At 33.8% G+C, this 24587-nt stretch overlaps 3 protein-coding genes across 9 annotated transcripts in view; 2 read left to right on the top strand and 1 right to left on the bottom strand.

Moving 5' to 3' along the window:
* The window catches only part of LOC126965007 (glutamate-gated chloride channel), a 109651-nt gene extending 103508 nt beyond the window's left edge, over window positions 1-6143 (top strand). For all 5 annotated transcript variants that reach the window (XM_050808409.1, XM_050808411.1, XM_050808408.1 and 2 more), the window contains one exon: window positions 59-6143. In XM_050808409.1, the coding sequence (XP_050664366.1) occupies window positions 59-205 (147 nt within the window). In that variant the 3' untranslated portion in view covers window positions 206-6143. The remainder of the gene's footprint in view (window positions 1-58) is intronic.
* LOC126965076 (ELMO domain-containing protein 2) overlaps window positions 1-24587 on the top strand; it is a 250333-nt gene that overhangs the window by 165625 nt on the left and 60121 nt on the right. The window lies entirely within an intron of this gene.
* Window positions 8541-24587, bottom strand: part of LOC126965039 (poly(rC)-binding protein 3) — a 137176-nt gene continuing 121129 nt past the window's right edge. For 2 of the 3 annotated variants that reach the window (XM_050808468.1, XM_050808467.1), the window contains one exon: window positions 18840-23948. In XM_050808468.1, the coding sequence (XP_050664425.1) occupies window positions 23666-23948 (283 nt within the window). In that variant the 3' untranslated portion in view covers window positions 18840-23665. Of the gene's footprint in view, window positions 16846-18839; window positions 23949-24587 lie in introns of those variants that run through there. The other variant, XM_050808469.1, reaches the window with a different exon arrangement.

Here is a 24587-nt window from a genome sequence, read left to right as displayed (position 1 = left end):
TAGTTTGTATATATTTTAATTTGCTGCCATCATTTACTTGCAAATTAATATTTTTCAGCCATGTTTCGTCCAGGTTCGCAAGAAGGAACCTCCTCATCCAATCCGCGTCGCCAAGACGATTGACGTCATCGCTCGCATCACGTTCCCCACAGCATACGCGGTGTTTCTAATATTCTTCTTTATTCACTACAAAGCCTTCTCTTAATGCTTTCTTATCGCATTCTGCAGTGACGCACACGGACAGTATAAGCATATTGATAATTTTCTATTTCTAATCACCGCTATTTGTATATCGAGTAATACACAGTTTAATTAATCATTATTTATAAGTGAATAATATAAATGCTGTTGAGTTCAATAGCTGTTCGTTTTGAAATAGGTTCAGTTAACTGTAAGATCGGTGTAGAGTTTTGTGAATATTAATGTTTATGCAATTAAAAGGGGATCAAGTCAAAGCAATGGGAATGTATGAATTATTGATACGTCGCTCTTGTATCGGAGGAATCTATTTCAAAACAGAATTCATTAGAGAAACTTTAAATATTTGTGACTTGTGAGAGATTAGATACTATTATTATTACCAGACCACTGAAACCCGGTTTTAACTGGCTAAACCCCGTTTTAACTGGCTAAACCCGGTTTCGACTGGCTTAACCCGGTTTATAATAACATATTTGTGACTTGTGATACAATTCCTAGTTATAGTTATTGCTTTAAATTTTTTACTTGTGTGTGTAAATGCAACCGATGCGTGCGGTTTTTATTTATCTTTAGATGTAGACATCCAAAGCTCAAATTGTTGTAACGAATAAATTTTATGGCTCCTATGTTGTAAACGGTTTTTGATCGCAAGTAGAGTTCATCGAGTAGAGTTCAAATAATTGTGTAAGTAAATTCAAAGCCATGAACATGCCTTCTAATTAAATTAGAATTTGTTTGCCATTTATTGTGATCGATTGTAAATAGTTATGAGTGTTTATAGATTTATGATACATAAAACGTTCCGTTGTTGTATTGTTTGTTTACTTATAATTATGTTAAACAATTTATAGATAAATTTAAACGACTGTCTTAGATTATTTAACCAATCAGGGACGGCAATAATGGCGTATTCTATGGTAATGTATGAAGCCCGGCCTACAACCGGTAATTAAAACTAGGTACATATTTATACTATTTTGAAAAATAATCGACGCGACATTTTGTAATTCACTTTTATTTGGAGAATGATAATTTTTGTAAATAAAAAAAGTGTGTGTGTACTTATGTATACACGCAAGAAGTTATATTTCTTTGGCCTAACGAAGTAAAAATCATTAAAATGATTTATTCCTCGTGCTATTTTACGTTTTTAGAAAGAACTTTGTAAGAATTTTGTAAAAATCTTGCAAAGATGGCTTTAACAATTAATTATTAAATAATGAATACGGCTGTATGTGCTTGAACCCTTTGCCTGTCCTTATAATGGACGAAGAAACCAAAAGAAAATAACGAATAACGCAAACGTCAGAAAATTTTAGGAACCAACTTCTACCTGTTTACTTTTGTGTTAGTGATGCGCGCGCATCTTAAAATTTCGCTCTCCTCATTTTTTCATAACGCACCTAAAAGAAATATAACTTCAAAAATGACAAGATTTTCATTAATACTTCACAGTAACAACTATTATAATATATTCTTTGACAGTACCACAGATAATACGACCGCTGCAGCTGTTCGCATACTTTTGGATGAATAATCTTAGACTATGTCTATATAGATCCTTTATATTAAAATAATTTATATTTCATGTTATTTGCTACAAGATTATTTAAATGTATACGTAAGCATATCTACGCTTACATAGTCACTAAATATACTTATTTATATGTTGTTCTTGTCATTAAATTGTTATAATAAAGAAAAACATAAGTGCATGAAGATTTTTATAGTGATAGGGAAATACTTTAGTAAATATGTTTTAGTTAATAAAAAATTTAAATTGGGTAAGTTAATATTTATGTTTCATATTATACTTAATACGTACACTGCATTATTTTACAATTTATCAAGGTATTTTCAATTTTTTTTAATCAATGGATAGTACTATCTCAGACAAAAGTATCCAAATGTATGTTCATATTCAGCTTCAAATTACCTTTACAATAAATATTCATGTACCTAAGTAGATTTCTTTCTCATTAAAAAAGCTGTTATTTATTTTTTAAGAAATATTTTATGTTTATTTAATCAGAGTCCCTATGGTATTAAGCCAAACTGCTCCTCGAATCCAAACAAATAGAGAAAACAAAAATTCTACTAATATGAAGCAGATGGAGTTTCAAACATTGCATTTGACTCCAAATCTACATTATTTATTTCCACCACTGTTATTCGATTAGGTACTTTCACTATTTCAAAGTTTCGCACCAAAATGATTACTTACGTAGATATTCCAACTACTTTAAAGTCTAATGATTTTTAAATATGTATACAAAAACTACAAAACTTATCATTTATCTGAGGTGTGACACGAAATTGCATTTTTGTTTTCCATAAGAATCCTGTTACCGCTTTATAAATCGTCCCAATCTCAACTGTTAATATTATCCGTCCAGATTATTGTCGTCATCTTGATTCTTGGTGCCTCATTTCTTTTGTCTAGCTCTATAGACAACTGTTTTGGTTGCAGTATTGTACTATATGTACAGATATATATTCGAAATTATATTCAATTACGATTGTTTATATATATTGTACCTATCTAGTTAGCTAAATCATAGTAGGTCTCAGCGTTTTCGGTTTGTAAATATTCACCTTTCTACCAAAATTGCTGTTCATATAAGTACCTTGTTAAAAGTATCAAATGAATTATTTATGTAAACAATAAATTTCTATTCCTTTAACATTAGTGGTAAAAATATTCATGATTTAAAGTGTAAAACTTGGAACGAGTACCTATACAAATGTGGCTTCAAAATATACTTTATTTATCATTGCAATTTACAACGTTGGCTGTCGAAAAACGAAACTGTCGAAAACGGTGAAAGAGCGCCATCTAGTGAAAGTAGGGGAATATCTATATCGTAGACGCCATACAAATAGTTAACATTTACGCGATCGAATAGGTAAAAAAATCTCACAATGTCTCTCTGAAACTTTTGCGTTACTTCTTAGTGTTTTTAAATGTTTAGTGTTTACTCAAAGAAACAAAGTGTAACAGTATTTTTCAATATAGGTCGAATAAAAATGATTTTATTCATATACATATAGGTAATAATTTAAAAATTGTTGCATGGCACCTATACCTATCATTATAATAGGTAGGTATGTATATAATTTTACGCCTTTTGCTTATAAATTTCGCGGACCAGTTTTTATCCTTTTAAATATAAAAGTAGGTAACATAGATTTTTATATTGCGTAAAATTTAAAACTAAACGACATATTATATATAGTTTTGTCCAATGGTACCTACATAATTTGGCTGTGCTTTTATTAAATTCTTCTAGTAGGTAAACTATGAGCATAATATATTAACATATCTATATGTTTCTATAAAAACCCTAAATGGAAGCTTATAATTAATAGTAAATTATTTCCCCAAAATACCCAAGAAATATTATACGTTAATAACTGAAGCTATCACTTCGCAATAATAATTAACGTGGCACTAAAATGCTGCATGCATGACAGTACATTACATAAATAACTTTTCTCAGCCCACAACCAAATCAAAATTAGTGACAAGTCGGAACGCTGAACATAATACAAAACACGCGTGCGGTCGCACGACGCGCGCCGCTAGACGCCATTTTGTGCAACACAATATGTTGGCAACGTAACATGTTGCGCGTGAAATGTGAATCTTGCATGTATTTATCAAACACTCATTGCCCGCGCAATATAATGGAGAGTGTATGCTCTGCCTAATTTTGTAGCGACCCGTCTCGATGTTAAAGTGGGGTGGCTTTGTCAGTAAATGTTTCACAATATAATGACTACATGACTGTCGTTTCGAATTCGATGTTATTACATATAACATTATACGTAGGTATAATATGCAGCAAAATTCTGCTGTATACTCTGTTAAGTTTGACTTTAATGATTAATGTGAAAAATTTATGAGAAAATTATTTTTATCTAGAGTAAATATTTTATGTCAACAAAAACAAGCTACATAAAAGATTATCGTTTAGCACTGTATAATACCCATTTAAATACCTATAAAATGATGAAGACTTTCAAATAAATGTACATACCTACAGGAGATTCTGGATATTAGGTTGAAACTTTGTGAACAATATTATTGTTAACTCGGTTTTATGTAGTGCAAGAGAATAACTGTTGGTAACATTGAAGTTGCTTGTAGGTAATTATTGGATTTGTGAAGCCTTATTACCTATAAATGCTGGCTGGTGGCAAATTTCGAACCTCGCCCACTATTTCGTGCGAGCGTTAGATACTGTTATAAGCTTTTAAAAGACAGGTTACATACATATCATTGGCTTTATAAGCTTACCTATAGGTACATATTATATGATATAATGTTATTCTTATTAATCTGTAGATACCTACTTATATATTATATAGCACTGAGTATGTATTTTTTTTGTAGCTTATTTATAATTTCTGTATATACAAATTCGACAGTTTTGTGAATGATACATCAATTATAATGAACTCTGTTTTGTACAATATAGATTGATGCAAATTATAAAATGCAGGCACCAATTTGTTTTTGATAAACTACGATATAAACCTTAAATATTGTTTATTCTTCAACCTCACGACGCCATTAATCAGAATGCACGCAATCAAAAACTTTATCAACTTTATTAAGTACCTATTTCATATTTTTTTGACGCTGAAAGTTTTGCATTAATAATTATCAGTACATATCTAGACATCATTACTCATCTATGTGCAGTTATAAATTGAAAATTCATTTTTTTTTATATGGAACCAATTGAGCGGGTTTTCACTGTCCGGGTAGGTACTCTCAAACTACTCTGACGCTACTGGTAATCACGTGATCCAGGTAAAAGTGTTCTATGCACTAGAACGACGACGTTTCATCCAAGTGGACCAGGATTTGGTTGTATTCTATAAAATTAATATATTCTATGTGCAAAAACAAAATGGCATCATCGCCATGCACTCAATTAGAAGTTTGACTCTGGCAGGAGTGGCAGGTCCTATTGCCTTCTTCAAATGATAATTTGATTTTTAATGGAACTTTTTCGCTCCAATTCTAATTACTATCTCATCCAACGATGTTCTTTCATGTTGTGAAAATCATAAAAACCATGAAATCAGAATAAATACAAATAATAAATGCAATCAAGATTTTTTTATTTAATCATGAGATCCAAGAAAATACCAACACAGAAAGCAGACACATATTACAGACCAAACTCCTGATAATTGTTCTTTCCGACGACGAGGTAGGTACTCGGAGTACACAGTCGGACAGTAAAACTCCGCTTAACCATGCAAGAGTCTAAAAATTGCTACTATATATCTAGTTATGGCATTTTAATTCTGAGGGGTCATAAACATTGGGAATGGTAAAAACAGCAATTCTTAAAATATAAGTTCGGCTTGAGCATAGTGATTGGTGCAATGTAGTGACTAGTGGTTTGAATTGTAATCAAATAACGGTTGCAATCGTTGTGTGGCCGCACTTATTTTCACCATTTTTTTCACAATGTAGTTAGGCAACTTTCACAATATAAAAGGCATTAGAACTTAGCTTAAGTACCTAAATTATTGTTGTATACAAGTGTGATTGTAAGAATACACTGTGTAAATACTAAATAAGATTTAAAATAATGTATTAAAATTCCTTTTTGTAGGTTTTAAGTATATAACGCTGATTAATCATGTTCACAAAAAGACATTAGTGAGATAATTATGCTTTCTGTAGTAGAATTAATAAGGTTTAGAACAGAAGCTTCGTCCTGTTCTGCGTGTACAATATGAATTATGAATATTGTATGTAATTTATAATAAATTGTGATATGCGCTATAGTAGTAGGTACATAAATATCAACCAATTGTAATTAATCTTATGTACCAATATGATTTTTATTAATAAATCAAAATGTTCACTTGTCTGCGCGATGATAACACGTTGAAATAAATTATTTTGAAGGATCAAATCGTTTTCAAATTTTTAAAGTTCCACTTTCGAATCGTTGTTTTATTTTCTAAACATTGACGTAGAATAAACAACTGGACTCACAATTACGCTCAAATTTGTCTGAAGCAAAACTCTGTCTACGTGTGTTTTGACAGCGTTTTGAATACAACACCATTCAATTACTAAGGTTGAGATCTATAGAGCGTAGCAGTAGACTTTGTTCAGACTTTACTTTCGTAAAACTTAACTGAGTTTTAATTTCGCTTTTTTTTAATTATCTGACAGCTTAGATTATGCCGAATTTAAGCCAAGACAGCCTAAGTACGCTATATAGATCTCAGCCTTTTTTTTATGGAAAATGAGAACAAACAGGTGTACGGGTCACCTGGTGTTAAGTGATCACCGCCGCCCATATTCTCTTGCAACACCAGAGGAATCATAAGAGCGTTGCCGGCCTTTAAGGAAGGTGTACGCGCTTATTTTGAAGGTACCCATATCGTATCATCCCAGAAGCAATGAACAAGGAAGCTCATTCCACAGCTTTGTAGTACGTGGAAGAAAAATCCTTGAAGACCGCACTAAGCATCATATCGCAATCTGCTGACTTGCAGTGCCAAAAGCGGATGGTGTGCGAAGTGGCCGTTGAATAGGCACTCCTGACCAGACAATGGTTGGACGTTCCGAGAGGTGCGTCGGCGGAGACCTAGTAACTATCGGAATGTGTAGTCAGCAGAATATCTAATAACAACGGCATGCCGCTATCTTCATTCGGGAGCCGCGTTGGCGACTCAACCAATTGGGACAGACCATACGCCCATGCAAAATTATGAACAGACCGCTATACGTAGTCTGTGGTGCCTGACCCAAGCCATTGGGTACTGTGCCCGTTGAAATCATCCCAGACTACGATTTGCAAGATCTGTGCAAGCACGTCATCAATTTCCGTTTGAACGCAGTCTATGAGATAATTTCTTTCTGCGTTACCACTATGGGATCTGTAGACGCACGCATCATCTATGCGTCGGACAAGGTTCTCAAAATCTATACTAATCAATAAATAATCTATAGGTACAATTATTTTTATTTGTACCTAAGTAAAAGTGTCAGAATATTTCCTTACCCAGAAACAATAGCGTTGGTCACAATAATAATTCAAGGATACTCAAATTATTAGTTAGCGGTAATCAAACTGGGTCGTCTGTCAACCAAATATTGAAGCAACCATTCCATTCGGAAGTTGGGGTCTCCAAAATGGCCGTTTTGTAGGCGTCCACAGCTTCTTCAGGTGATGAAAATCAGCTTACGCAAAGCATCAACGTTTTCTTTGGTGACTGCAGTTTTTGGACGACCTTGACGGGGATCATCACTGAGCTTGACACGTCTACGTTGAAATTCAGAAAACCAGCGATAAATTATGGTTTTGGATGGTACTTCATCACCAAATGCAGAAATCATCCGGTCAACATACTGTTTTTGTATTAAACCATTTCGAATTTTCTCGAGTCAATTCCATTTTCTCAGCGACTAAACAAGTTTGACAAGACCGAGAATCTTTTTTTAAATAAATAAATGGTATTCGATTTTTAAAACCAGGGAGTTTTCAATTAAAAAGATTTTAATATGACAGGAACAGTGAAAATATTCCATTCCCGTTACTTTTAGTGCAGCCTATGTATCCAGTGCGTGCGGTATCAAGTTTCAAATGCCTCGTGGCGCGCCATTGCATGAGAGGCTAAGTGAAATTTGCGCCCAACAAACAAACAAATTCTATCAAAGACACAAAATATTGTTTTACTCCTTTTCCTTTTTTATTTCTCCTATTCCTATCAATTTTTGTATGTTGTGATCTCACATCCAGGTATATACTTTATCCTTGGTCTGAGGCCTTGTCCCACTGACCTGTATAAATACCACTGGACAGGCTATTCCATAAATTTGACAGAATTTTTTTTGTGCCTATTTGAAGCGCCGCTCGCGAGCGTCCAGAGAACTAATTTTGACGTACATAATGACAAACGTAATACTGTGAAGGAACGTCCAATACTAAGTATTTTTGCATTTTAAATTAATTTCGTTCGTTTTCCGTGTTATTTATACATTTTTTCTGTAAATATTTTCCCACCATCTATCGATGTTTGTTGAGGTTGTCATCGCTAATTTTAGTACCGCAGACTCTACATGGACAACAGCGCCAAAATGGCGAATATCAAACAGGCACAAAAGCCCTTTGACAGCCGCTGGTATACAGTAGAGGCGTTGTCCTCACATAAAGAACGCTGTGGACCGTACATAAGCCAAATGAATGTCTCCTCTCTCTATTGTATCGGCATGATATTGGTTGACCCAGTCTGAGAATCGAACCAACAACTGAGACAAACGGACGGATACACTGTGGTAAGTATAATAAAAACTCATGTTATTATATACACACTTTATTAATGTAAAATAATAAACACAAACAAATATGAAAATTTATATTATAACAGACTGTTTACCGTACGTACAACATTTATATTTCATAAACAATTGAATTCAGAAAAAGATATGTCGACAATTACATTGATATTTAGAGATATGAAGTGGACATCGATTGCACAAAGAAAATCTACGGGTGTACTTACATTTAGACAAGAATTATTATGAAATACATGCAAGAAAAGATATATCTGTATTCATAATTTAAGTACCCATTGGGTCGGACAATACCGTGGCTGTCCTTAAATAGTACAGAAAAAGTGGACTGTATCAATACAACTTACACACTATGAAGAAGGTCAGATTGTACTACAATTTCGAACACGCCTACATTTATCAAACGTGCATTTGTATTTGGTATAAGTGCTTACATTTACCTACTGCACGTAAGAAATTGTATCTAAAATATTTATATTATATCACGGATTTTAGAATTCAAAGGGTGCGTAGATAAATTAAAAAATAAACGCATAAAAATACTGACTTTTTAATATCTGTTTAAGTTTAAATGCTCATCTAAAAAGCAGTGTTGTAAGTCAGCAGATTGACAGTTTGAGTGCATTTCGAACACTGACCTGCATAAATACCACTGGACATGCTGTTACATATGTTTGACAGCAAATTTTTTGTGCCTATTTGAAGCGCCACTCTCGAGCGTCTAGAGAACTAATTTTGACGCATAATAAAAATGTCTGCGAAGGAACGTACAATATTCGGAAGTATTTTTGCATTTTGAATTGATTTCGTTCGTTTTCTGTGTTATTTATACTTCAAGAATCAACTAGTTTTAGTACCGCAGACTCTCGCTACACGACCAACAGCGCCAAAATGGCGAATATCAAAAACAGGCACAAAAGCACTTTGACAGCCGCCAGACCAGTGGTATACATATAGTAGAGGTCAGTGATTTGGAACATTCTTAAGTATCAGTCGTCAGTTAATACTAAATTAGAAAAGAAACCACAACCCACTTCGACAGAACAAAGTCATTTCAGATAGCGTGACGTATGACCTTTATAATGTGCCATTGTTTGAAGCTGAAACAACGATACCTCCTTCGTTACCTAAAGTATGAGTTACCTTCATTAGATCACTTTGTGATTCCCTATTTACCCTGACCTACACAATTTAGTTCTATTATGCAATTTACTTATTTGAGAAAACAATTTAGCGAATATAATTCAATATTGTATACGGATAACAAATGACACAACCCTATCACATCAAATCTGTACACGTGTAAAATAAGCTGATACACTGTTCGCCATGAGTTGAAAAAGAAAGAAAAAAATACATACCATACACTTGTACAAATAGCGGTCCGTTACTTATTTTTACGGTCGCGGTTTTATATATTTTCGTGGCTCGTACCATAATAATGTAATGATAATCATCTCTCGGCGAACAGACTGTAGCAGATAAATAGTCAAATAACCATAATTTCAAAATGATCATGAAAATGTCAATTAAATATTAACGTATGTGTAAACATAAAAATATAATAGTATTCATTTATATATTATGCTCAATATGATGAGTTTCGACCCTGTCAATCAAATAGTACAAAAACGAAATCCATGTTTGAAAAAAAGATGAATTCAACTAAAGGCACTACATTACACAGCTCGTCTGTGAAATAATAAACACTATACTAAAAAGATTAAACTTTGCAACACCATAACAATTAATAAACATAATAACTAAAGCTGCCTACGTCTTTTAAGTAATGTTAGTAAACTAAATAATATTGACAATAATATAAATGAGCAATTAATATTAATTGTTTCTACGACATTATGATCGTTCTCAATAACTTACCGTATACAACTATCCTTTACACAATTTTGGCAACAATAATAAGTGGATACATCTACTTTGAACCAACAGATACAATGTTAGAACCGTCGCCATTTTGTCTTTGCGAATTAGTCCTATACTAATTTGTTAAACCGGAACTCCAGAAAACGTAAGATGTAATACAATAATTTTAAAAAACAACATCAACTTAACCTCAGATTATAAATATTATCTACTGAATTCTATTCGAAGAATTTTTCTTAGTGATTTTATTTTACGAATGAAGCCGCACCACGGATTTGCGAAAACGCAACTAAACTAGATGAGTGGTAATGATATCTATAGATTAAGATATATACCGACCTTTTGAAAAATTATGTATAATAAGCGATTTTAGCTAGCTTATTATTAATAATGATTTGTGGTGCTGCGTAGCTATCGCGATGCCTCACCCGAGTGGGTCAGACAACTTCATGCGCGACCGTCTCACGGGATGACAGATGCTGGCGGGGCGGGGTACTATAGATGTCAGCGGGTAGCGGGTGGTGTTGCGGGGAAGGGCATAAGAGACTGCCGTAACCCGATACCCGCTGACAATATAATACCTACATGTACCTATTAAATTATCTAAGACTATTTGACTCCAAATGGCGAATAAAACGACGACGTACCATTCATTAACAAATCGTTAAAAATCCATAAATGTCCATCCATAATTGAGCAAATGAAAATGATAAATAAATACTATGACCTACACTTACCTAAAGATGATGCACATTGTTTTATTATTGCAAACTATTAGTATAATAAAATGTTATATACGTGACAAATTAACACTAGGTATATTTAATACTACAATAATTAAAATATGATTGTACTAAATACATTGAACAACGTTAACATGAAGCGTACCTACACTGATGTATTAAATATTCAAGTTTATGATAAAAATATTATTAAAAAATACCATTTTTACAGTACAACCAACAGACATCAACTTGGCTCTTTCGAGGAACTTCCCCTCCCTCCGTTCACACCCACCCACCAAATTCGCCCTCGACGCGTCAATACGCGTAGTTCGTTATGACGTCATTTAATCGTGGTACCTAATTAACTTCTGCAGGCTGCAGTATGAATTTAACGTGAGTATTGGAGAGCTTATTATGATCGTTTAACAACCATCTAGTAAACTCAGACCAAAGAAAAGGTTAAGACTCTATGAACATAGAAGTGGCTTCACTTCTAAACATACAATAAAATTAAAATTAAGTAACAGTGAAAACGCACGTGTGAAAGATAATATCCTCAAAAGGGAAAGCCCCGATGGGATAACATTTCAAAAAGGATGAGATTCTCAATTTAATTCTTTATTTAAATTAAATACCCAATATTTTCCTTCTAAAACGCTTGTCCCATTTCCATTCCCCTACGTCCCCTAATGTTAATTGACACCTTGTCTATTGTTTTATCGTACATAAAAACGGTATTAAATTGCCGAAATTACTTTTTTGATTTTGATAAAAATTTCAAAAGTAGCATGGCAATACCGACCACGCATCACATGTTTAATAGTTTGCCTCACTTCGCGGTCCGCAGAGTTCCGTCTTAACATTTTTCTTTAGTCTGAGCTAGTAGCACTGAAAGAGAAAATATTTCCGTATCATACCTCCCGAGTTACAGATCCACCTGGGAAATTCAACTACCCATTTACAAAGTTTGTCAAAAACCAATCCCTAAATACAAAGTTCGTAGAAAATGGCGTGCACTTACAAACAACCGAACTTAGAGTTTCAATATGTTGAAATGTAAGTTATTATATACGCGTATCCTTCAAAAGCCCCATCTCCACTATCGGCGATGATCGTCTGTGATCGGCAAGTTAATCGTTGATTATCGTCTAAGCAACACGATCGCCTGAGATCATTTGTTGAGCTGCAGTCCTTCAAGATAGACGCTTTTTTTTATAAAAATAAGGGAAGCGACTAGCAAGACATTCAGCTGATGGTAATTAATACGCCCTACCCATTACAATGCAGTGCCACTCAGGATTCTAGAAAAACCCAAAAATTCTGAGCTGTACTACAATTGCGCTCGTCACCTTGAGACATAAGATGTTAAGTCTCATTTGCCCAGTTATTTCACTAGCTACGGCGCCCTTCACACCGAAACATAGTAATATTTACACAATACCGCTTCACGGTAGAAATAGGCGCCGTTGTGGTACCAATAATCTAGCCGACTTCTGGTGCAAACGAGCCTCCTACTGGTAAAGAAGAGTTACAGACAGGACAGTATACAATCATTTTGTCGATTGAGTTGAACGAGAAGTATAAAAAAAAAAACGAAGAAGAGAAATGGTGGTGTTTGAGCATTTATCTTAATGGAACAAAGTAAATAATACCTACCCTAGTAAATTTAACTTATTATCCTATCCTAGTCACTTGAATAATTGACCGGAGATGGTGTGGGCACGTGCACGCATCTACACGCGAATTCCCTTTATATCATGAAAAACCGACAAGTCATCGATTGCCGCGATCACTACGATTATTATAGATGATGATCGGCGACGATCGTGTTCGCGTGTAATCGCCGATTGTGGAGAGGCGCCATAACACTCTACAAATAATGTTGTCATGTGATTTTTACTTTGAAGCGTGACTATTTTTATATTTTGACTGTAACCATCAAGTGCAATGGCTTTATTGTACCTTATCTGGCATTTTGTACATTACTTAACTTGGCTTATAGATTCTTTAGCCATATTAAAACTAGCTAAGCATAGAAGTCCTACAGTCCATTATACACCTACCATCAAATTTCTACAGTTGACATTTACCACACAAAAGTGCATCCCAATCTTCATCACAGCATAAAATTTCATTTTTTCTAATTTACCCTTTTTCGGTAAAAGGCATCTCTACCAATTAAATTCTATGTATACCTGTGGTACTCTTAACGGTACGAAGCTCTATACATCGTCTTATTTGCAATTATATCATTACACACACACACACACACACATAATTGATTTCATCATTTATTGCTAAATGTAAACTTCTCGAAGCGATAACGTAGTACGGTTAATATAAATATAAATAACGGCTAGAATAGAAATAACGAAATATAATTCAGACTTGTAATAATAAAATCTACCGGATAAACCAATTGAATAAAAATTTTGACTAGAAACTAATTTTAATAAACATGTCTTTTCATCAGACCAATTTGACTAGCAATGTACATCAGTAATAATTTAAAATATTATGCACTCAATTTGACACAAATTTGGCACATCTTTTATCTCATGGATTAGCTATACAATATCTTAATATTAACAATGTACGGGGGAAGACTAGGGAAATATGTATCAAGGATATGCATCGAAAAAATTCCACTTAATTTCATAAATCTTACCACTACGGTGCAAAGTAATATAAAGTGGTTAAAATTGATAAATTTTTAAGTTAAACATGACCTACAAATATATATATATTATGACCAATATAAGGAAATATTTAAACAGATACCTATAAGAATATTATCTACTATTTCAATCTATACGCTTGGCACATAAGTCACGTGACCGACGCTAAGAATCGAAGAAAATTAATGTATAATAAAGACATACAATATATGGCAGCTTGAATAAAATAAAATTAGGGACTTCCTAACCACATCGACACATATTTAAATATACAATTATATTTTTGAAAATCCACATTGTTTTAGTACAAAAATATTTAGATACCGTCGACAGAGAAAAACTCTTCCAAGCCTCAGTCGGTTATCAAATGACACATCTTGCATTCATAAAATATCTTTCAGTAAATTAATATTGACAGGAAGTCCCTTATACACTCAAGCCACTAACTTCTATGAGTGACAATAAAACATGAATAATCATAACATTAGAGCTATCCTAATATTTTTTTAATGTTTTTCAATTTTATTATTTCAGAAACATGTCTAACCACAAATATAATATCTACCTTGTCGATCTAACTATTCGTGAGCAGTCTGGAGAAGGTGATAAAATAAAAAAACCTATTCACATACATAAATAAACCCCTACATGTTTGTTTTTCTCAAAATAATTTAGTAATTATGCACAACATTCATAATGTTTAAAAAAACTTCAACAATCTTTGGCCTTGATCCCCTAACCAATGAAATTGCTCGACTCTGGCTGAGATCTATACAGCGTACTTAGACTTTGCTCAGACTTCACTCAGCATAATCTTTGATTTCGTTTTTATCATAAACTAAGTATACAACAGTAATAGACGAACCCTGTGTGAGATAACTATCCTTACCTAAAAAACCTAAGTGTGAGAAAGAGACGGCATAGATCTGGCATGGTCTTCACCATGAAACAATTTAGTGTCCATTAGTCTCCTGTGAAATTGTACCGCATTTTAATTTTAGTGTTTAAGTATCGTTATTGTTCTGTATTTCAAAGTATATTGATTAAAAAATATAATGTGTCGTGTTCTGTATTAGATTATGTTATTACATATCAGCAACAATCCAACTAAAGAAAGATTTCACATATAAATACTGATTCTACAATACTACTTTCGTGATGTTTATTTTCGTAGAACATAATATGCACTAAAATGCTAAATACTACATTTTATGTACGCAGTAAACACTCTATTTTCTTAAGATTATAATCATTTAAGAAAATATGTGTTAAAAAATATAATATTGCATACGTGAATACGACTCCGTTTATCAATATATTTTATCATAGGAATGGACCAAAAGCAAATAACTTCACATCACTAACAATATAATATAATAATATAGAATAATATCCCGCCTTCCATACGGAACTGCGTTAGTTTAGGGCTATTTAAATTAAAATACAAGGAATATCTCATTAATGTCCAAAAATCAATTTAAAATATTTAAAAAAAATTGTTTGTTTTGAGTGGCAATCGCAAGTTTAATTGTATTGTTCTGAAAAAAAAAAATTCTTTAGTTTTAATTTTAGATCCAAGTTTTACTATTTTGTGCTCAGTGCTCATAGAGAATTAATAGTTTGTACACCTTCGTGTGATACGACTGCGCGTTAGTAGCGCTCTCTGGGTTTCCACGGAAGACGAACTATGCTGAGTTGGGGGCCCATTGGCGTCATTAGATCATAATTAGAATAGTATAACTTTAAGAACTATTATCAAAATGTATGTAATGACGTCAATAAACATTTTTTCTTTCTTCTTCCTTTCTAACACACGTGTACATTTTAAATTTAGTCTCGCCGTAATGAGAAGAATGTTTCTCTATTACTCAAGTATACTAAGTTTATGGAAAAATAGTCATTTGACAGCTGAAATTATTGCGAGGTTAAGATAAGACAGCCCAGTCTAAGTACGCTTTATACTTAGATGTCAGTCTCATTCACGTCTATATATAATTACAACGAGAGATCTTTATGTAAAATAAATAAGAAGGCTATCACATTTAGCAACACTATTTATAACTAACGTCTTTTTGATTTCATATATGAATTAAAACGATATATTTGAATTGTTCACGTTCTCTCTGTCCCCTCTTTAATGTAATTCTCCTAAAGGATTTGATCCCACCGGTTGCGATTACTGCGCCCTGTTGCGCAGTTGCTGTACAAATTACGATCTAATCATTGTTTCAATTCTCAAAAGGTATACAAAAATTACACACATTGTAAAGGATATTTTTACAAGGGATACGAAGCGTATAGTCAGAATGCCGAAATGTCAAATGAATAGATCGTAAAGTTGTCTAGTGTTACACCTGTGTGTAGGCGATTACTATTATTGTATATACAAATATTGTCTTTAAACCTCTCACTCTGTTCTCTAGTCTATCTTCTACCTACAACCGCGAGTTCTACGCCGACATTTTGAATTAATTGAGTATTAACCATGGATCCGACAGTTTAGTTCCTTGATCGGTTAACTCCATAGTAAATTCGATCGAACACCCGCTGTTGAGGTCCGAGACGAATGAACGAAACTTCGCACGATGTCATTCACAGGTCGCGGACAATGACATACCAATATCAGTCGCTTCAATACACTTGCAGTAAGAAGTTCCAAAATCCATTAAATTTTACGATAAACGAACAAATTCAAGAGTCATACTTCGCGCTCCGATTTACAATAGTGGAGAATAAATATAAGAATATCTAAAATACTTATAAACTTGTAACAAATGTAAACATACATTCGGCTATTTGCCAATTGTTTCCCCGGGGAGTATTTGGTCGCGTTCACTTGTAGAAGTATATCGGGGCCAGCGCTCCGTGCTGCTGTGGTATGAAGTAGTGGCGCCCTGTGTTGTACGCAGCTTGCGGGGGCTGGCCACCGAACCCCATTCAATGTATCGGAGCCTTCACGATGTGGTTGGGGGCGATGTAGTGGTACCCTGGCAGGGGCAGCCCCGCAGTCTCCATGGTGATCCTGTAAAACCCGTTCGAAACTTTATATAACTGTTCAATATTATCACTACTATAAAGATGCCACGCTGCTATAAATCGCGGCACATCGCTCGAGTCGTTTGTCAGAGCAAGAAAGCGTAACAATTTTCAGGTCGTGGAAGTCATACCGCTGTTGAAACTAAAATATAACTTCATCATGTCCATGCTGAGGACTTTCTACGTCCTTAGAAGTGGGACAGTCACGAAAGGTCTCGGACCCGAGAGCACCGATGATTTATAGCACTGCCGGCAGCCAGTAAAATGTATAAAGAAAAATGTCTCAATTTAGCATTTAATTAAATCTCAATGAGCGACGGTCAAGTTGATTTAATGCGTTGCATCATGAGAATAACAAAACAAAGTAAAAAAATAACCCGCATGACACGGCTTTTAAAGTATTAATAATTAATCGTATTATATCCAGTAATTAGAATACAAGTAACATGTAATGTAAAAACAAATAAATGCTGTCGGATCGAATGGAGATTTGGTACAGGAAAATTGTGTTCGATTGGGTGGCCGAGAAGTTACGACCAAAGCTAAAATTTGAGTTCGGCTCATTTTATTGGCCAATGTTCTGGAAAGTTTTTAAAAATAGAAGCCATAGGCTCCCCATTTTATTTATTTTTTGATATCTTGAACATTTTCATGAATTTAGCTCGAGCAGTTATCTTGAACTTACGACTCAATTCTAAATTAGTTCCGCAGTGTCTAAACTATTCATAGTTTCTTATGTGGTTATTGCAACTGTAGTTAATAATTATCAACTAAAAGTGTTCAGAAAAATTAGAAAAAAGTCCTAAACCTCAATTAGGTGAAAAAAGCGGATAAAAGGAGAAAAAGTATTATCTCCTACACTACGCAAAATCGTACAAAATACCTATGGATGGTTAGGATACTCATCACCATGAGGCTTTCAAATTTTAGCTTTGGACGTCAACTTCTCGGGCACCCTGATCAGCGAGATTATTAATGTGGAAGTAACTAGGACGAAAATTATATGTAAAGGAAAATTCTTACCGGGATGTGGGTGATCCTGTGAGCTGTAGGAGTGGGTACGCGGTGAACCAAAATACAGCATTTCAGGTATCACAGGATTGCCTTGGTAGGCAGGATATGGCGTGGATCTTGAAGGACACTTTATTATTATACAAATAACTCATATGTTATAGGCCATCTAACATATTTTACAATCTTTCTAAGATTGTTTTCGAATAGAAAGCTTAACTTGCTAGTCGGCAGGGTATTCTGTTGGCGTGTTTTGGTTAATGGTTATTAAAACCACTTTAACTAACATACACATTTTATTAATAAAATAAACTCTGTAGCCAAACACAACCCTATTAACCATTAAATATTTGAGACCTTGCCGCACAGGCGAAATTTTACTAAAAAGTTGGCTAAAATGTTAAAAATAAATATTTAAAATTTTGTTATGATTAAAATTTCAGAGCATTATTATTAGAAAAGTTGTCACAGATTGTGTAGACATTAGGACCTAATTCATTGTTTATCAAATTAATTCCTTATTTGTAGAATAAGAGAGGAACAATTTATTGATATATAATTAAATTAATATTTTATTTCAAGTGAAACGAACGTGTATAATAATATCGAATTATAGAAATTGGTTAAAAAATTTAGACGAAATTTCGAACTAAATTAACTTAAAACAACCATCTTGGTGATATTCAAACAACAAAAATGCAGTATCTCTTGGAATATTTACTACTGCATTATTATACTAGGTATTTAACAAATCGGATGCCGACTTAGTTGAGATTGTCTTATGTATGATGCGAATATATCTTTATAATATTTATCATTCTGACGTCATGCGCACAACATAGACACCAGGAGAACATAAATATGCTAGCGGTGATAGTAATGTCTTTCATTTAATAAGACCAAATTTAAGTAAATTTCGCCAGTGTAAGCGGCCCCAAAACAAGAAAGACAAGGTAAAATAAATACACATTGATCGCAATGATTTTATTAAGTATTTACTTATACTTAAAACAATATTTTGCTTAACGTTACTAGCGAGTAATACGATTCCTGAAAAGGTATGAAAACATCAATTATCTTAAAATAACATGATTTTAATTATAAATAAAATTAGAGCGGCGGCCAAATCACTAGCATCCCCACCTAGTCCTACGTCTAATATTAAAAACTTTCGAATTGGACCTCGATTTTAAGTTAATCTAACGTATCAAATGATGTAGAGGCAATACAACGCCGTGTCTAGCACTAACTACCTACAAATCTATTTCATTATACTAATGTCAAAATTTCGCTGCCCGCGGTGCAACAAGCCTCGGTGCGCTCATTTGTGTCACTAACTGGAACCGGTTATTCATTCTTAGCCTCAGACATTGCTAGTTGGTAGTGAATGTTTGAGATTAGTATAATTCTTTGCCTTTACCCCATTAGTATAGAAAACATTCCGCACTAAATCTACACAATACAGTAATGCCCCCTATAACGCGGTATGCTTATAAATCGTTTTCATATAACGCGATTCCAATCCGCCGTAATTCACGAGTATTTCCCCATATACTTAATGCATACATATTTCTGTACTGTGAAATTTATAATGATTTGTACAGTTCATAATTAGCTTCGAGTACACTTTGTAATACAAATTATTAAGTTAGCAATTAAAAAATTAAATTATTAAATTTGTGTATTAAAAACCTCATCAAAATGGTAAAACTAATCGATCAATTGTAAATACTTGTTACGAATTGTGATTAAGTATTATTATTATGAATTACAAGTTCGTATGGACTCGTTATATGGATATACCACTTTACTGCGGTAGACTATAACGCGTTATAGAGGGGCTTACCTGTACTCTTATCACGATACTAAATAGTTTAAAATTTAAACCAACTCTTGGGCAACACACGATTTAAAATACTTATTGCTTAGGTGAAACTTGCTAAAAACAAACTATGTTTAATTTATAAATCTGAACTCACGAACACCATTGTACATATCCGAATCACATTACCCTTTTTAAATTTTAATCGCTATTCGACACAAAAGTGAAATATTGAGGATTGCGCAGTCAAGTGATGGAATTAAATATTAACCTGAGTGTCTCAATGAAAATTGCGTGTTTTGCTCAAACTCTTTTAAAATTAAAAAGAGATAATAGTAATTTTAGACAGACAATACGATGCAACTTTTGTATATATCTACTTGGCATCAACTACCCATAACACTCTGTGATAATTCTAGAAAGATTAAGAAACAAACCCCAATGAAACAGTTCAATAAAATCAAATCAATAGACGAAATTTCACTCACAATAATTTTGGTTATGTTAAGTATTTAAAATATATTAGCGAGACGCGACATCCAACATAAAATATAAAAGTATATTTTTTCATTAAAACTACGGATTTCAATTGCCAAAACATTTTTTTTTCATTAGGACTTTGGGCTTTCTTATACGTATTCTTCGTTTGCATGTTTCTGTGACAAAAAAAAAGTCATCCGGTCACCATCATATCTTAGAACAAAATAAACGGTAATTAAAATATGATTTCTAAAATTTTAGATTTATTTATTATTTTAGCTTTAGTTGAAAAAAGATGTAATTTACAAACACGATTGATTACGTTGAGATTGAAACTCTATTGAAGTAGACGTTATTTTGCGGAAATCCACAATTATCCAAATGTTTTGAGTTTTCTTGAGAGTTAATTCCGCCAATATTCGTCTTCAAACAATTCGACACGAGTTTGGCTTCTAAACGAGGCATCCTCAGGAGAGAATTGAATGATCCGGAAAGAATGGAATAATAGAACGGTTTCCGTCTCTTCAATTCAGTCTCGTGCCAGAGTTTGGCGAGTCAACATCTCCTGAGGATGTCTCGTGTAGAGGCGAAACTCGTGTCTAATTGTTTGAAGACGAATATCGGAGATTGAAACTCCTTCAATTTATGGATTATCTATCACAAAATTTTTAGTATGTAATCGGATAACTGTACGAAGTTTGTTTTATCATAACATATAGGTATCATACAACAGTAGCCCGCTGTTATATTATGACGACTTGACAAAGAAAAAAAAATATTGTTTTTAAATTATTTGATGCATGTTGTTGAACCTTCTATAGCGAATCTTGAATAATCAATATATTCTATTAAAGGAAATTTAATTAATTTTGATGTCTTACCATACACCCTGTAGTTCGATTTCATATAGTTTTTATACATCATGTGCGAAGCGCTCTCTAACTTCTAAAGCCTTTAAGCACCCCTTACTATATTACCTACTATTGTCACAATCCCTACTTTTCGTTAGTCGAAACTATTTTGATTCTTATTGCATACAAAATAATTCTGTCAATCACGTTTGATTTCAAGGCAAATAAACCTTGTTTCATTTTTCATATCTCGTCAAATTTAATAAATACACAGATAAATTAGTCTGATCTCAAAAATAAAAAAATGGAGATTCTTTTTCAAACGCCGTGTAATGTTCGACAATGATTTCTATCAAACGAGGACTTAGTAAATAGACTTACGCTTAATATCCTACTTATATGGAAGTATATAAAATAAGTGACTCTCGATTCGGACTATTTTATGATCTTTGGATTGAATCAGTTCGACATTTAATGAAAAGGAATTAACCAAAATCTGTTTAGGCACTATTTAGTAGTCATAAACTTATAAAAGAGAACAAGACTACAGCTGTCAAACAAATCGAAGCAATTGATAATCTGTGTGCGTCAAGAAAAAAAATGGCGCTCAGAATAATGATACCAGCTCTTATTAACACGACTCCCTATTATTTATGAGTCGACTTTATTATATCTTTCATAGGCTTGTTTTTATGACATCAATTATTTAGTTTTTTTTTATATAAAAATAAAACATTAATACTAATAAACACTCTCTTCTCGACTAGGAGTCTATAAAATATTAGGTTCGTCGTGTGGAGTAAGCTACACAATTTATTTTTGGGAAAAGAGTTTTTTTATGACAATAATGGACGAGACGAGCAGGACGTTCAGCTGATGGTGATACGCCCTGCCCATCACAATGTAGTGCCACTCAGAATTCTTGAAAACCCCAAAAATTCTGCGCTCGTCACCTTGAGACACAAGATGTTAGTTCTCATTTGACCAGTAATTTCACTAGCTACTGCGCCCTTGAGACCGATACACAGTTCATTACTGCATCACGGCAGAAATACGCGCCGTACGGCATCCTGTGAAAAGGAGCCTCCCACTGGTTATTATTTATAAATAATTGTAATTTTTAAATAAAATACTTTTTAGACATAACTCTTTAGTTATAACTAAACATAGAAAGCGACCTGTCAAGCGATAGATTACCTTTTACCTATTTGCCTGGTTTTTTTGAATCAAGTATCAGTCTTGTTCTTTTTTATTAGCCTAAACCGTATAAATTAATAAAACGAAATTGCACAAAAACCTGCGTTAATTTCTAGAATTTTACATAATATCGGAGATTATATTATTCTACTTATTCTAATCTATCACCTGAAACTTGCTGGAAATTTAGCGTGACATCTGTCAATATGGTTGACAGTGTGTCATTGTCAAATTCCCAGTTAGCACTACCTATGTCAGTGATGTCTTTATCAATATTTGAATAAAAAATTAAAATATTGTTATTGAATTAGGTGTGAGTCTCTTCTATAATATTAGGTGTAAAAACGTGGTTTACTAAATTTGTGAGGGGATTATTATCCACACTGACCTTATGGCAATACTAGAGACAGGTCATAACTTTATTGGTGATATAATATATTTTTATCTACACCCATGCTTGTAACCCTCTATTAAAGTTTCTAAAACAGTTAGCTTATTACCAAAATTAAAACACCCTATGTCCTAATAACCATTACATCATCCAAACGAGTGTTGTAATGAAATTCAGTACAACATTACATCATGCGTTTTCATTACAACACTCGTTTGGATGATGTAATGGTTACTAGGACTGGCATTTTTAATGTTAGCAGTAAGCTAACTGTTTCAGAATCTTTTATAGAGGATTCATATTCTGGGTGTAGATAAAGTCTTGTATGCAACTGTTGATAATTAGGTATTAAAACACTCATGTGATACTATTATCATTATAATGATCATGATAAACCCACATTCGTGTTTTAATACCCCTAGTTACACAACAGTTGCATGAATAACTATTACCCCACGCATGTCCTACACGCCAAAGCAGTAAAAACCAATACACCTCTGGTATTTCCACAAATTCAGTGACAGCTATTCAAATATTTCACTAAGGACATTCACAGTAGTTTAATGTTCCCATGGGATATTTATATGCGCATTTCTGTTTATATTCTGATATTTTATCACAAACGCACTACTTTGAGTGGCAACTGAAAATATTTGTAATCTGTGGTTCGCGAACTTCAATAAGGAATTAATCAAGAGTAATTCTTAAAACTTTCTATAGATTCTGAAGATAAAAATAATTTTTAAATATTTTTTTAAGATATATTTAAAGTAGTCTTTGGTGAGTACATGATACCCAAAATATACCATAAAAACATTAAATACTGTCTCAAAGAATGACATTCTATACGCATATAAGAACTTATCATTGGCAGTCTGATAGAGCAACGGCAAAAGTGTGCTTTATGACAATGTAAGCACACTTTTCTCCTTAGTCATGTGTCAACTCTCACTGTCCCTAGCATACCTGAACTGAATATATTCGTGATTTGTCTATATGTATAGAACGTGATTGGTTTCAAACGATAAAAACCTCCAAAGTGGGAAGTAGTGAGTTAGTAGGGGCTGTATTTAGAGCGATCTTTGGTGGGCTTGGAGTCGTCGTCCTGCCTGGAGCGCGAGAACTTATGCGACCGGTGCACGCCCGTGGTCTGGACTGGGGGCGAGGGCGAAGGGTTGGAGAGCAGGTCCGTGAGGCCGCCCAGGGCCGATAGCGAGCTGAGTGCCCCGAGCGCGCCGCTCTTGCTGAGGAGCTGGGCCAGCGGGATTGCGGACGCCAGCGGGCTGCTGGACCCTGCGCTCGAGCCTCCCTCCAGGTTCGCCTTCTGGAGCTCCACACTGCGGGAGCGGGACAGGACATTGTATGGGACGCTTCGACCTATCAGCGACTGGTTCACGGATCTCGTTGCATGTTCGAATAGAACACATTATTAACGGAGTATCTAATCATTTTTATCACTTGATGAAATTTGCTATATATATATCATGAAAATGGTCTTTGTGGCTAAACCACTGATCGTATCAACATGAAACCACCACAATTCGATGCGAAATTTATCCTAGATGGTTTATGGCTACTTATTTTTCGACTTCCAGCGTTCCTTCATTAATTTATTTCCTTTTTAAATTTGCCCACCGAAGCGGGCGGGAACGGCTAGTTAAGTACAAAAAAAAAATTAGAATTTTAGATTGATTTGTATAGTAATAAAATATTGTTAAATAGGTTTATCAATTTTAATGTTTTGCTGCGGTTAAACCGCTGAGCTAGCCTAGAAAATGACAGATACATTTCGATTTTGATGTAACAATTGTATATCGAGAAATTAAGTTGGTAATTTATCATATTAAAATCACCTTGAGACACAACAAGTCAGCCAAATGCGTTTTTGCAAAGTAACACATTTCTTAAAAAAACAATGGAAAAAGTGACCAAGTTTTACTTGAAACTCACCTAACTTTTTTTTTTAAATAGTATAT

This window comes from Leptidea sinapis, chromosome 6 (genome assembly GCF_905404315.1).
Source record: "Leptidea sinapis chromosome 6, ilLepSina1.1, whole genome shotgun sequence".
NCBI classification, from domain to species: Eukaryota; Metazoa; Arthropoda; class Insecta; order Lepidoptera; family Pieridae; genus Leptidea; species Leptidea sinapis.
This window is presented reverse-complemented; position numbering and strand designations above follow the sequence as displayed.